Raw genomic sequence first — 15,359 nt, 5'->3', positions numbered from 1 at the left:
GTCATCATGGTCAACTCTACTTTGAGGAGGCAGCTCTTTCCCAGTCACATTTTGAGTGCTTTCCTACCTAAGGAGTTCATTTTCTGGCACTATATCTGATAGTGTTTCTCTTCTATTCATAATGTTTTCAATGACTAAATTTTCTATTTTTACATACTGCTACCACAGTATGGTGGTGGTTGTTGTTATTAAGTGCTATTGAGCCGATTCCGACCCATAGTGACCCTATATAGGGTTTCCAAGGAGCAGCTGGTAAGCTTGAACTACTGACCTTGCAGTTCAAATGACTTTGCAGTCTGACGCATTAGCCACAGCACCATACCTTGACCCCGTATGTAAAAATGTACATTTTATTTATTCAGATTTTAACTATGAAAAATGGTAATTATAAATGACAGGATTTTTCCAAAGTTTTCTATAATGTTATAATGTGTGTCTTAAAACTTTAGACTACAAGGTATGTTCTGTAAAATATAGAACGTTATGTGATTTGGACATCGTGCAAACACTATATTAAAACTTTATAGGGAGCCCGCTTCTGGTTGTCCTTGTCACCATTTCTGCCACTACTGGAGCTGCTAACAGAGGTTAGAAGAGTGGGTGTCAGCAGCAGTGGCTGCTAAGGGAGCTGTGCTATGAATACAGCAAGATGAAGCAAGCAGTGAGAGTGGAATGAATCTAGCCCTACCTGCTTTTCCACCTGTGTGTACAGCAGGAGCAGCCAAGTCCGTCAATCTTCACCACTGCCATCTGCCTGCCCATCAGCCTGCCTATAACCTATACATTGTCCAGTCCTTCAAGAATCTGGATTTGGGGGACTTTAAAACCATGTTTATTGTTGTTAGCTGCCATTGAGTCAGTTCCAACTTATAGTGACCCTATGCACAATAGAACTAAACAATGCATGGTCCTGTGCTATCCTCTTAATTATTATGTTTGAGTCCATTGTTGCTGCTACTGTGTTGGACCATCGCATTGAGACTTTTCCTCTTTTTCACTTACTTACCTCTTTACTAAGCTTGATGTCTTTCTCCATGGACCGATTCCTTTTGACAACATTTCCCAAAAATCAGAGATGAAGTCGCACCATCCTTGCTTGTAAGGAACATTCTGGCTGTACTTCTTCCAAGAATGTTTGTTCTTTTGGCAATCCATGATGCTTTTCTTTGCCAACACCAAAATTCAAATACATCGATTCTCCTACTCTCTTCCATATTTGTTGACCAACTTTTGAAAATACCATTGCTTTACAATACAGTATGACCCAGCAAGACCTGTATTTGGTATATATCCCCAAGATATAAGAGTCATGACACAAGTAGACATATCAGCACACATGTTGATCGCAGCACTATTCACTATAGCAAAAAAGATGGATACAGTCTAAATGCCCATCGATGGGAAAATGGATAAACATACTCTGGTACGTACACAGAATGAAATACTGTACAGTGTTGAAAAAAAAAACAATTAGTCTATGAAAACCTCATGACGTGGATGAACATGGAGGACATTATGCTGAGTGGAATTAAACAATCACACACACAAAAAAAAACAAGTATTGTATGAGACCACCATTGTAAAAACTCTAGAAAAGGTTTTCAATTTAAAAACAAAACATTTTTTTATGATTACCAGGGATGGGAGGGAAGGGAAAGTAATTCACTGGCTAGAGGGTTGTTGTTGTTGTTGTTAAGTGCCGTCAAGTCGGTTCCAACCCACAGCGACCCTCTAGAGGGTTTCCAAGGAGTGACTGGTGATCTTGAACCACCAACTTTGCAGTTCAAACTGACTTTGCAATCTAGCACATTAACCCACAGCACCATAGATGGTAACTCAGGTGAGGGAAAAAATGATATACAATAAGAGTGAGGTTGGTAGAAGAATGATGAAGACAGACAAAGACACAGAAAGGAATGCAAGGATTTAAGGGGTAGAGGTAAATATTGTTATAGGCACAACCATGTAGCACAACAGTGTTCTTCGGGTAGATACATACAGAGACAGATATTCAGGCTGAACAGGTATGAAAGGGAGAGTGGGCATATACCCACAAATATATAAGGGTTTCTCAAAGGATATTTGTACACAGGCATTTAGCTTTGCTGCAAAAACACCTATGAATGCGGTGCAGCATACATGGGGAAAAATAGTGACATCTTCTTAGCTGTTACCAAACACCTTGAGACAATGATTATCTGGGCCTGGGGGCTCAAGACCATAGTCTCTAAGGACACCCTGGTCAATAGGTATAGCATAGTCCACGGAGATAATGTTTTACATCCTACTGTGGGATCTGAAAAACTCATGCGTGGCCATCTAAGATGTAACTATGGTCTCTCCATGTGCAGAAGAAAGAAGAGTGATGAAAAGTGAAGATGCTTGGAATCAATTAGTCCGGTGACAAATGAAACATGTGAATATAATTCTCTATGACTCTGAGACCTGAAGAACTGCTCTAAAAGGGATTACAAAAAAGGTCCTAAATAGAAGGGGAGAAAATGTGGAACAGAACTCAAAACTATTTTTAAAGAAAAGACTGAAGGAACCTGAGACTATGTCCCTCAGCCACCTATCGGGTTTGGAGTGGAGCTCACTCTCATGACCCAATTTTCATCATAGGTATAGTAGAGGCAAAACAACCCTAGTTGTGGTATGCTCACCATAGAATGGTCAACCATTCAAGATCAAAAGAGCAAAATTCAGAGGGTTTAAGAAGGAGGGTGGAATAGAACTAGGAACCACAGGGAGGAAGCAGGATAACCATTGCTACATGGAGGGGATTATAACCATTGAGATGAAACAAAGTGAATGCAAAACTGATGATCTGCTCTTTAAACCGGTACTCAATTCACAATAAAAAATTGTGTTAAAAAAAAAAAAAGTATAGACCTAGATATGGAGGATATATTAAAACATGATAGTTCCACATTTTGATATTTTTAATAAAGGTTTCTATGATTCTGTAGTCCCCAAACTGACATCTCTTGAACACTTTAAAGAGGTCTCGTGCAGCAGATTTACCTAATGCAACACACCGTTTGATTTCTTGATGCTGCTGCCATGAGAATTGATTGTGAATCCAAGCAAAATGAATTCTTTAATAATTATGTCTTTTCTTAGCTTATCATGAAGTTATTTATTGGTCCAGTTACGAGAATGTTGTGTGGTTTTTGTTTTGTTTTGTTTTTTATCTTGAGGTGCAATCTATACTGAATGCTATATAATCTTTCATCTTCATCTGTAAGTATTGGCTTCTAGCAAGCAAAGTTGTGTTATCTACATATCACAGGTTGCTAATAAGTCTTCTTTCAATCCTGATTCCACTTCCTCATATAATTTGAATTCTCAGGTTATTGGTTCCAGGCATAGTAAGCCATATGGTTGCCTGGTTCAAATGGCCAATTTCAGCCCATTAATGCCTAGGATATTGATCTTTATGCGTTCCATTTCAGTTTTGATGACTTACAATTTTCCTAGATTCTTACTTTGTACATTCCACATTAATGAGTGTTTGCAGCTGTTTCTTCCATTTGGAATTGTGCCATATCAGCAAATGAAGGTCCCAAAAGCTTTTTGCCATTCACATCATTAAGGTCATTTCTACTTTGAGGAAGCAGCTCTTCTCCAGTGCTATTTGAGTGCCTTCCAACCTGAGAGGCTTATATTCCAGCTCTATATCTGATAGTGTTCTGCTGCTACTCATACGGCTTTCAGTGCTTAACCATTTGGAAGTGGCTTGCCTCTCCTTCTTCCTAGTCTGTCTTAATCTCAAAACTCAGCTGGAACCTGTCCACCATGGGTGAACCTGCTGATATTTAAAATACCAGTGGCATAGCTTCCAGTATCACCGAAACACATAAGCCACCACAGTATAACATACTGAAAGATGAGTGGTGGTTAAAATTATTAGAGGAAATAATAAACCAAAAAGACAATTACATTCCCTTTAAAAAAAAAAACAAACAAACACTACTTATGAGACCACAGACAGAGTGAACAGACGTTAAGCAACACATGCCTGTATATATTTAAATACCTCAGTAAACTGGAAAAACCAGTATTCAAGGGGGCTTCAAAAAAATTGTGGGAAAATGGAATTAAAAGATAATGGGATTTTGGCTCTCTGCTCCTCCCCGTTTGGCAGGCAGCCACAGCTTCTCTTGCAGTACCAGCCGCATCCCTGAGACAAGATGGTGAAGGTCGGAGTCAACGGATTTGGCCGTATTGGGCGCCTGGTCACCAGGGCAGCTTGTAACTCTGGCAAAGTAGAGGTTGTTGCCATCAACGACCCCTTCATTGACCTGAACTACATGGTATATATGTTCCAGTATGATTCCACCCATGGCAAGTTCAATGGCACTGTCAAGGCTGAGAACGGGAAACTTATCATCAATGGGAAGCCCATCTCTATCTTCCAGGAGCGAGATCCCGCCAACATCAAGTGGGGTGATGCTGGTGCTGAATATGTTCTAGAGTCCACCGGTGTCTTCACAACCTTGGAAAAGGCTGGGGCTCACTTGAAGGGTGGTGCCAAAAGGGTAATCATCTCTGCCCCTTCTGCTGATGCCCCCATGTTTGTGATGGGCGTGAACCATGAGAAGTATGATAACTCGCTCAAAATTGTCAGCAATGCCTCCTGCACCACCAACTGTTTGGCCCCCCTGGCCAAGGTCATCCATGACAATTTTGGCATCGTGGAGGGACTCATGACCACAGTCCATGCCATCACTGCCACCCAGAAGACTGTGGATGGCCCCTCTGGGAAACTGTGGCGTGATGGCCGTGGGGCTGCCCAGAACATCATCCCTGCATCTACTGGTGCTGCCAAGGCTGTAAGGTCATCCCTAAACTGAATGGGAAACTCACTGGCATGGCCTTCCGTGTCTCCACTCCTAATGTGTCTGTTGTGGACCTGACCTGCCGCCTGGAGAAAGCTGCCAAATATGATGACATCAAGAAGGTGGTGAAGCAGGCATCAGATGGACCCCTAAAAGGCATCCTGGGTTACACTGAAGACCAGGTCGTCTCCTGTGACTTTAACAGTGACACCCACTCTTCCACCTTTGATGCTGGGGCTGGCATTGCCCTCAACGACCACTTTGTCAAATGTATTTCCTGGTATGACAATGAATTCGGCTATAGCAACAGGGTGGTGGATCTTATGGTCCACATGGCCTCCAAAGAATAAGAGCCCCCTGGACCACCAGCCCCAGCAACAGCACTAGAGGAAGAGAGAGGCCCTCAGCTGCTGGGAGTCCTTACCCCAACTGTAATCCCCCTACACACTGAGAGAAATTCCCATTCTCAGTTTCCATCCAGACCCCCTGGAGAAGGGGAGGGGCTTTAGAGAGCCCAGTCTTGTCATGTACCATCAATAAAGTACACTATCCAGCCAAAAAAAAAAAAAAAGATAATGGGATTTTTCCACAAACTTTTTGACGCACCTTATAGAATTTTAATTCTTTGCTCTGGGCATAATAAAAAATGTAATAAGCTCATTTTAGCAGGGTACTGGTATTTCAATATTTTATGCTCGTTAACATGACATCCACTGTTATCACTTGTATTTTAGGACATGAGAACTACAATTTTTCAGAGAAAGTATTTTTCTTGCTGTTATTGATTAGACTTATATTGTTCTCTCAGTTCAGCTAAGTGCTAGATGAACAGTATAACAATTCTAGTTGTACAGAAACATTTTTAGGGTTGTCTGTACATGTAATATATGAATATGATATATATCAGCTAGTAATGCCAATTAAAATGGAGCCATAGGCCTAAACCTAAAAGGAAAAGCTAACATAAATGCTTATTTCTTGAGTGCTACTAATATTATACTGCTTTGGACCACTGATATATACTGCCACCAGATACGTATTAGCCAGACTATTATATATGTTGTTGTTGTTGTTAAGTGCCATTGAGTCCGTTCTGACTCAGAGTGACCCTGTGTAGGGTTTCTGAGGAGCAGCTAGTGGATTTGAACTGCCGACCTTGCTGCTCAAACTGACCTTGTGGTCCAACACATTATCTTGCAGCACCACACCACAATTCCATATATATAGAGAGGGATAATGCTCTTTTTAGGAGTCCTGGTGTGGCTCTGTAGGTTAATGCACTGGACTGCAAGGTTGGTTTGAACCACAAAGTTGGCAGTTCAAGCTCACAAGCCACTCCTCAGAAACCATGTACTGGGTCACTATGTGTTGGAAACGACTTGACGGCACTTAATAACAATGCATTTTTCAATGATAGATATACTTTGAAGTTATCTGCATAACAGCATGTTGTGTCAAATTTGTATTTATGATGCTGCATAATTCTATTGATCTTAATAGGCATTGGAGTATACAATATTTTGAGGAGTGTATGGAAACAGAGATTTTCCCTTTTTGATAATACCGTTGTTGTTAATTTCTGTGGAGTCAGGTCCGACTCATAGCAACTCTGTATAGGGTTTCTGAGTCTGTAAATCTTTGTAGCAGAAAAAGCCTCATCTTTCTCCCGCAGAGCAACTGGTAGATATAAACTACTTACCTTGTGGCTAGCCATCCAGCTTGAAGCTCACTATACTACCAGGGTTCTCTATAATATCTCTGGCATATAAGTAATTATTTAAGACTAAAATAGCTCTTTAAAAATCTGAATTCCTAGAATGAATATGTTCTGATCTTCGATCTTTTATAATGATGATTTTACCATTTCCCTAGCAACTTGATGCGACACAGCAGTACTCAAACCAGCAGCATCAGAGTTAACTAGGCACTTAACAGAAATGCAGATTCCCAGGACTCATCTCAGACCTGCTAACTCTGGTAGTCAGGCCAGCATTCTGTTTTCACAAACTCGCTGGGTGATTCTGAAGTGCTAGTTTCTCAAGTGTTGTTCTTAACTTCTTATTTGAATTCAACATCACTTTGCTTCTAAATTTGTTCGTTTACTTTCTTTGTTCATAACAAAATTAATGTCAGAATGTACAGGCAACTTTGGACTTTGACGCTCATTACTTGAAGTATAAACTTGGAGATAAATCATCTTTTTATTTTATAAGTGATAAAATGATGTCCAGATTTTTCATTGATTTTTTTCCACAAAACATCTCCATGTCACATCTGGTTTCTAACTTTTTTGTTTTATGTTGTTTTCCTGTAACAGAATGAAAAGTTAATTCTAGAGCAACAAGAAAAAGCCAACAGACTTCAAAGGCGTCTAAATCAGGCTGAACAGAGAGCTGCTTCAGCTTCACAGCAGGTAGGGAGCATCCTCATTATTCTTAAGTGATGAATGGTCTGCAGAGATCAGAGATAAAAGTACCTTAGAAGTGCACATAAACTAATAGTTTTATTTTTACTTGATTAAAAGGATTTAACAATAGTCCATTTAATATTTGAAGTTGAAAAAGTAAACTTCAAAAACAGAAATAAACTGTTTATTCTTCAAGTTGACTCCTAGATCTGAAACTGTATTGCCCAGTATGGTAGCCACTGGTCATACCATAGGTGACTGTTTAAATGAAATGGCCATTTGTTCTAAAATAAAAGTAATGTTACCTCCTATTAGGAACAAAAAATAAGAACAGTTCAGTTACTATAAAAGTAATCTGGAAACAGACAATGAAAGTGGAGTTTTGATAATACTATGTATTATTAATTGCATTTAGTTATTAGTGAGCTGTTTCAATCAAAATTAACATTATTTTAGTAACTACATAGTAAAACAATTCTAAATATTCACTGTTCATGATGGGAGTTTTGAAAACCACTTCAAAATCAAACTTTTCTATTGAAATCCACTTCTGGTGTGAACATGGTATGACACTTCAAGAAAATCCAGTGATAATTTGCCTTCTGTTCCCTCCCTCTTGAGAGTAATTATAGTCTTGTCAAATAATTTTAGTTTCCTGGGAAGCATATTTAGTTAATTAGTCATTCATGAGTGCATTTGTTCCTGTAGATTATAAGGTAGCAGGAGTCAAGGTGCACTGGGCAGTATTTTAAGAGTATGTGTTTTGGTGGTGGCGCTGTTGGTTAATGCGCTGGACTGCAAGTCCAGATGAACCGGAGGCCTGTGGTTCAAGTTCACCAGCTGCTCCTTGGAAACCCTATACAGGGTCGCTATGGCTCAGACTCTGACTATACGGCACTTAACAACAAGAACAACAATCAAGTAGCCATGTGACTTTGTGCAGTTTTAACTTCTAGGTCTGAGCCTTAGTTCCCTCATGTTTAATTTTGGTTGGCTAAATCTTTCAAGAAAGTGAGGCAGCACAAGAGGCACTCACTCATCTCTGCCAAGAAATTTGGAAGACAACTATCTGGTCGACTGATTGGAAGAGATCCATATTTGTGCCCATACCAAAGAAAGGTGACCCAATGGAATGCAGAAATCATCGGACAATCTCTTTGATATCTCAAGCGAGTAAAGTTTTGCTAAAGGTAATACAGAAATTGCTGCAATCATACATTGACAGAGAACTTCCAGAGGTTCAAGCTGGATTCAGAAGAGGCCGTGGAACGAGAGATATCATTGCTGATGTCTGGTGGATATTGGCTGAAAGCAGAGAATATCAGAAAGATGTTTACCTATGCTTTATTGACTACGCAAAGGCTTTCGATTGTGTGGATCATGACAAGCTATGGACAACATTACGAAGTATGAGTATTCCAGAACACTTAATTGTACTTCTGAGGAATCTGTACCTGGACCAAGAAGCAGTTGTTCAAACAGAGCATGGGAACACTGAATGTTTTAAAATTGGGAAAGGTGTGCCACAAGGTTGTGTTCTTTCACTATACTTATTCAACCTGTATGCTGAGCAAATAATACAAGAAGCTGGGTTCTATGAAGAAAAACGTGGCATCAGGATTGGAGGAAGACTTATTAACAACCTGCGATATGCAGATGATACAACCTTGCTTGCTGAAAGTGAAGAGGACTTGAAAAATTTGCTGATGAAGATCAAAGAGCACAGCCTTCGGTATGGGTTGCATCTCAATGTCAGGAAAACAAAAATCCTCACCACTGGACCAATAAACAACATTCTTATCAACAGTGAAAAGATTGAAGTTGTCAAGGACTTCATTCTTCTTGGATCAACTATCAACACTCATGGAAGCAGTAGTCAAGAGATCAGACGACATATTGCATTGGGCAAATCTGCTGCACAGGAACTTTTTTAAAATGTTGAAGAGCAGAGACGTCAGTTGAGGACTAAGGTGTGCCTGACTCAAGCCATGGTATTGCAGTAACCTCTTATGGATGTGAAACCTGGACAGTGGATAAGGAAGATCATAGAAGAATTGAAGCCTTTGAGTTGTGGTGTTGGAGGAGAATACTAAAAGTGCCACGGACTGCTAAAAGAACCAATAGATCCATTTTGGAAGAAGTGCAGCCACAGTGCTCCTTGGAGGCCAGGCTGGCTAAGCTTCGTCTCTCATACTTTGGACATATTGTCAGGAGGGAACAGTCGCTGGAGAAAGAAGTCATTCTGGGTAAAGTGGAGGGTCAGAGAAAAAGAGGAAGACCCCCAACGAGATAGATCAGCCAGGTGGCATCATTGATGGCATCAAGTGTGGCAGCAGTAGTGAGGTTGGCCTAGCATCGGACATTGTTTCGTTCTGCTGTGCATGGGGTCACTATGAGTCAGTTCCAACTCGATGGCGCCTGACAACAACAACAATGCTTCCCTCAAAGGAGCCCTGATGGTAGAGTGGGTTATGCGTTGGTCTGCTAAACTCAAGGTCAGCAGTTCAAATTCACTAGCAACTGATAAGGTGATGAGAAAGATGAGGCTTTCTACTCCTTTAAAGATTTACAAGTCCTATACAGAGTCGCTATGAGTCTGAACTGACACAATGGCATAAAACCAACGCTACCACCACCACCATCACCATACTTCTCTCATACACAGTTAATGAAAGACTCAAATAATCTATGTAAAGCATTTAGCATAGTCGTTGCAGGATAGATTGTGGTGACTGTGAGCCACTGAATCACCTCTGATTGAAAACAACCCTGTATAGGGATTTCAAGGTTGTGAGTCTTTACAGGAGCAGAAAGCTTCATCTTTCTTGCATGAAGCGGATGGTGGATTCTAAGTGCTGACCTTGTGGTTAGCAGTCCAACATGTAATCCACTGCATTAAAAGATAGATAGCTATTGATAGATATTTTTTAAATATTGTTATAGGCATTGTAGGATAAGCACTGGATTGCAAGATTGGTTTGAAACACAAAATCTGCAGTTCAGACTCACCAGCTGCTCCTTGGAAACCCTATACAGGGTCATTATGAGTCAGAACAAACTTGATGGCACTTAATAATAATAATATAAGGGCTCCTGGTGTGGCACTGTTGGATAAGCATAGCACTGTGAACCAGAAGGTCGGCAATTCAAACCCACCAGCTGCTCCTTGGAAACCCTGTACAGGATCGCAATGAGTCGATGGCACTTAATAACAACAACAACAACTTTAAAACGTCAGGCTTCTCCTTTTTTAAGTAATCTGATAAATAAAATGCCTACTTACAGTCAAACTATGTTGAGTTCTATAGAACAAAGGGTAAAATTATAAAGCCTTAATTATATGAGCCAATTGGCATCCAATTTAGTCTCCCTACTCACAGAATTAAACCTAAACAGTCCAACACAGATGTCTCTTATTATTTAAATTCTCCAGTGTCAGAGAATCTACTATTCTCCTTGCAAACATTTATATATATCATGTTATTTATTGGGTTGTTGTTGAAAATATACACAGCAAAACATCTCACCAATTCAATAGCTTCTTCATTTACCATTTAGTGAAATTACATTAGTCAAATTCTGTATCCATTCTCACCATCCTTTTCTGAATTGTTCCTCTGCCTTTAACATAAGTTCACAGGCCCCCATTGTTCCTATATATTGTGTTGCTGTTATAAATTTGATCTCATAGAAATAATTTTAAAAGATCATATAGTGCTCAAGGCAGACAATTTGTGCTAGTTAAGCTGAACTGTTGTTTGGTTTTAAGAAGGCTTCGGAGAATATTTTTGGTGTAAGGAATAAAGATTATCTCAGAACAGTATTTTCCGGAGTTCATTCAACCATCATGGCTCCAGGAAGTCTAAAGTCCATGATATTTTGAAATTCTGTTGAACTTATTTTTTTTTTACGTTTTGTCAGTAACCAAAAATTTTTCTGTTGCAAATTTTTCCTTAAACTTTTCTATTTCAATTCTGTTCTTATTTGAAGATGCAAAATAATTATTCAGCACTCTTCCCATACACAGATGTGAATTCCTTCCCCGGAGTTAATATATTTTTTTTCCGTTTTAAATGAATACAAGTCCAGCACACTTTATTTATAAATTACATATTCAATTTAAAAAAAAACAACTTATTTTTGCTTTCTCTAAATCTTTACTGATTTTACTGTTTCATTCTGAAAGTTAGAAACTGATACTAAATATAATAAGGAGCCCTGGTAGCATAGTAGCTACTATTTGGGCTGTTAACTGAAAGTTCAGCAATTTGAATCCACCAGCTGCTTGGTGGGAGAAAGATGACACTTTCTACTCCTGTAAAGATTTACAGCCTCAGAAACCCTGTACAGGGTCACTATGAGTCAGAACCAACTCAATGGCACACCATCTCCACTAGAAAAATAGTGTCCTGCTAGTGGCACTGTGAGTTAATGTGCTGGACTTCATGGTCAGTTTGAACCACAAGGTCAATGGTTCAAGCTCACCACCCTATGCAGGTTCACCATGAGTCGGAGTTGACTCAACAGCACTTAACAACACCACCTAAGGCTTGATAGTGGATTACAAGCTGGGCTGCTAACCACAATGTCAGCAGTTCAGATCTACCAGACACTCCTTAGAAGAAAGATGAGGCTTTCTGCTTCCGTTAAGATTTACAGCCTTGAAAACCCCGTCCAGGGTCACTATGAGTCAGAAGCAACTCCTCGGCACACCACCACAATGACTAAGACATTGATATTTTATGAGATGAAAAATTAACAACATTATCGCAAACACAGCCAGCTTACCATAATGCATCCCCCAGGACCCTGCAGGCTTATCACAATCCCTGAGTGTACTGACTCAGTCATGCTCTAGATGTGCTGCATACTTTTTCTATGGTCTTCATTCATCTGTAAATGAATGAGTGAGTTTTTCTGTGTATCACTGTGAAGCAAACCACTGTATTTGACAGCATAGCATTTTTTTTTTTTTTTTTCAATCAGTATGGTGAAGCCTTTTTAAGCAAGAACACAAAATCTCGAAGCTAATGGGGGAAAAAAATTTATAAATGTGGCCACATAAATTTCGAATCTCGGTACAGAAAATAAAGTCAAAGTCAAATTACAAAAATATTTGTAATACATATGGCAAAAGGCTAATATCTTAAATATATGTAAAGAGTGTTAAGGTAAGTCACTAACTCAACAAGAAAAGGTGCTACAATCCAGTAGGCAAAGGGTAAAGGAAATTCACAGATAAAGATAGGTATAAGGATTTTTCAGCATGTTTTTAATGCTTATCCTTACTCATAATAGACACACAGATTTACTGCAATCACATAGCACTTTTCATCTGTCAGATCCTGAAGTTTGATGGTTGTTCTGATAAGGCATTTTAGCACATTGTTGATGTGTTCTTTGGTATATCACCTCTTGGAAATACAATATCACTCAAAATTATAAATATGTATAATCTCTGACCCAGTGTTTCTAGAAATTTATTCTGCAGATAATGTACTTGGATTTGAGTGCATCTATGCAAGGAAGAATGTAAAAATATGAATTGTAGCATTGTCTATAATTTTATAAATTATCATTTAAATGCCTATCCGTAGTAGGCCATTTGAATTATGGTCTGTCCTATGGTACAGTATGCATTTCTTAAGAGGAATAAAGTGGATCTAATATGGAACTATTTTTAAAGTAGATTGTTTAGAGGAAGAAAAAACAAGATGAAAAGTGAGTACAATACTTTGATTTTTAAAATAAGTAATCAGTGAATATATGCACATATTCTCATTTAGAATATTAATAAATATTTACTTATAAGCAGTGGGTTTTACCTAAAGAGAGGACTGTGAAGTAAGGGACAGTATTGCTTTCCAGTGTATTTGTTTTTCCTTTTAGATTTTTGTATCATTTGTGCATATTATTGATCCCAATTAATATTTCAAGGTTATTTTCCTGTTAGACTTTTCTTACTTTTTATTCTCATCATATGTTTATTAACCAGCCTTCCATATGTTGGCTCACATGTAGTTTGTGTATTAGATGCTTTTCTGACTGACGTTTATCTAGATATTTTTCACCCAGCAATGGAGTATGTTTGGGAATTCTACATATATCACTCTGAACTTTGAAATACCATATTGTCCTTTCATGTACATTTCTCTAGTGTAATGCATTTTAAGTATCAAGAGTAAAATAGAAATGAGCCCCAAAGATGGCCTTGTTTAAGACCCCTTCCATTAAGAAGATAATTTTCAATAATTGTAGGTTGTGATGCATTGTGTTTTGTATTAGTCTAAGATTTTCTATAGAAAAAGTGACTACTTACTGATTGTTTATTTTAATTGCAGCTCAGTGTGATTACAGTGCAGAGAAGAAAAGCTGCCTCCATGATGAATCTGGAAAATATTTAAAAATATTCATAGTTCATTCACAGCACTTTAGAGTTGGGAAAGCTGTTGGACTAGAAGTGTATTGAAATGATAAAGCCTTCAAAGAATGGTTAGGTTTGTGTCATTTTGCATAAGCATTTGCCATTCTGTTTTGAGGGTTATTGGAAAACAGAACAGTGACAGCTTCCTGTAAGTAAAGAAAATATAATCCTATACTGAACTTTAGTGGAGAATAAAGCCAGCTGAGAAGAAAACATTGCCTTCATCAACGTGTCCATTTTTTAATTCCCCCCTTTTCCCTTAGAGCAAAATATTTTTCAAAATATGCTAATCATGAGAGGTCTTAAGAAAATACTAGAATTTGAGATTTGAGAATTTTACAACTGTTAGTCCTAATTCATTTTTAAAGTTTCTAAGTATCAATTTTCCATTATGAACTCAGAAATGCAATAAATTATACACTTTCTAAAATGATGCTGTCATGTATTCTAATGTACAATTATAGTGATTAATTTTAAACTTACATAGTTTCTAATATTTGTAGAACTTGACATCTGAAAATTTGGGAGGTCTTTTTGTTTGTTTGTTCATTTGTTCGTTACTACTCACAGAAGTACTAAATAAATGGCTAATTTCAGTTCTGAGAAGGAAAAAATGAAGATTAAAAATTCTGGAAAAAAGATAATGAATTTGAGTTTGAGGTGCCATGAAAACATGTAGTCGAAAGTTTACATATTGGGTAGTCCTGGGATTGTTTGACATGAAGCCTTGGGAATATAGAATCTTGCCTTGGACTTTATGTAATGTGGCTAGTTTGTCTCTTCTACCTCTTCCAACACCACTCTCCCTTCTATTTCTTGTACCTCACCCCTGGTGACTTTTAAGTTATATCCATACATCATCTGAACCACAAGGTTCGTTCGAACCAACCACAAGTCAGTGGTTAAAACTCACCAGTCACTCCTTGGAAACCCTATATAGGGTCACTGAGTCGAAACCGACTCTATGATACTTAACAACAACAACAACAATATATCATCCTCCCTTCCACCTCTATCTTTCACGTCTCTATACAGATATCACTTGCTCTGAAGAGTCCTTCCTAGCCTCCAGATGAGGTTGTTTCGGGGTTCTATAAGTCATTCTATCTCATAGAAATCCCATGTGACAAGAGCAGAACTGCCCCATAGAGTTTTAGTGGTGCCATAGGATAAGGTTAATTTGAACTGCAAGATTGGTGGTTCAAACACAGCAGTCACTCCTCGCAAACCCTATTCAGGGTCACTGTGAGTCAGAACTGACTTCACCGTACACAACAACAACAAAATCTTCATGGAAGATCAGCACTGGACTGCAAACCACAAAAGCAGTTCAAACCCACCAACTGCTCCTCAGAAACCCTATACAGGAGCACTATGAGTCAGAACCAACTCGATGGCACTTACCAACACCAACCAGTCTTCAGGATGGAGCCCTGGTGATGCAATGGTTAAGTATTCCTATAAATGTACAGCCTAGAAAACCCTGGCCTCTCACATGGGGTTACTGTGAGTCAATCACAACTCGAGAGCACCTACACCAATCTTTATGGAAGCAAATCACCAAAGATTCACTTATTGTTGTTGCCATTAAGTACCTTGGAGTTGGTTCCAACCCATAGTGACCCTATATAGGGTTTCCAAGCAGTGGTTGGTGGGTTTGAACTGACCTTGTGGTCCAACGCATTCG

General features: G+C 38.8%; 1 protein-coding gene across 1 annotated transcript in view; it reads left to right on the top strand.

Annotated features, from left to right (window-relative positions):
• SCLT1 (sodium channel and clathrin linker 1) overlaps positions 1–13,652 on the top strand; it is a 272,952-nt gene extending 259,300 nt beyond the window's left edge. The window contains exons 18-19 of the mRNA XM_006873207.1: positions 7,159–7,254; positions 13,590–13,652. Of these exons, the coding sequence (XP_006873269.1) occupies positions 7,159–7,254; positions 13,590–13,652 (159 nt within the window). The remainder of the gene's footprint in view (positions 1–7,158; positions 7,255–13,589) is intronic.
• Positions 13,653–15,359: the final 1,707 nt, after the last annotated feature.

This window comes from Chrysochloris asiatica, unplaced genomic scaffold, assembly GCF_000296735.1.
Source record: "Chrysochloris asiatica unplaced genomic scaffold, ChrAsi1.0 scaffold00229, whole genome shotgun sequence".
In the NCBI taxonomy this organism is placed as follows: domain Eukaryota; kingdom Metazoa; phylum Chordata; class Mammalia; order Afrosoricida; family Chrysochloridae; genus Chrysochloris; species Chrysochloris asiatica.
The sequence above is the reverse complement of the archived record's forward strand: the minus strand, read 5'-3'. Positions and strand labels throughout refer to the sequence as shown.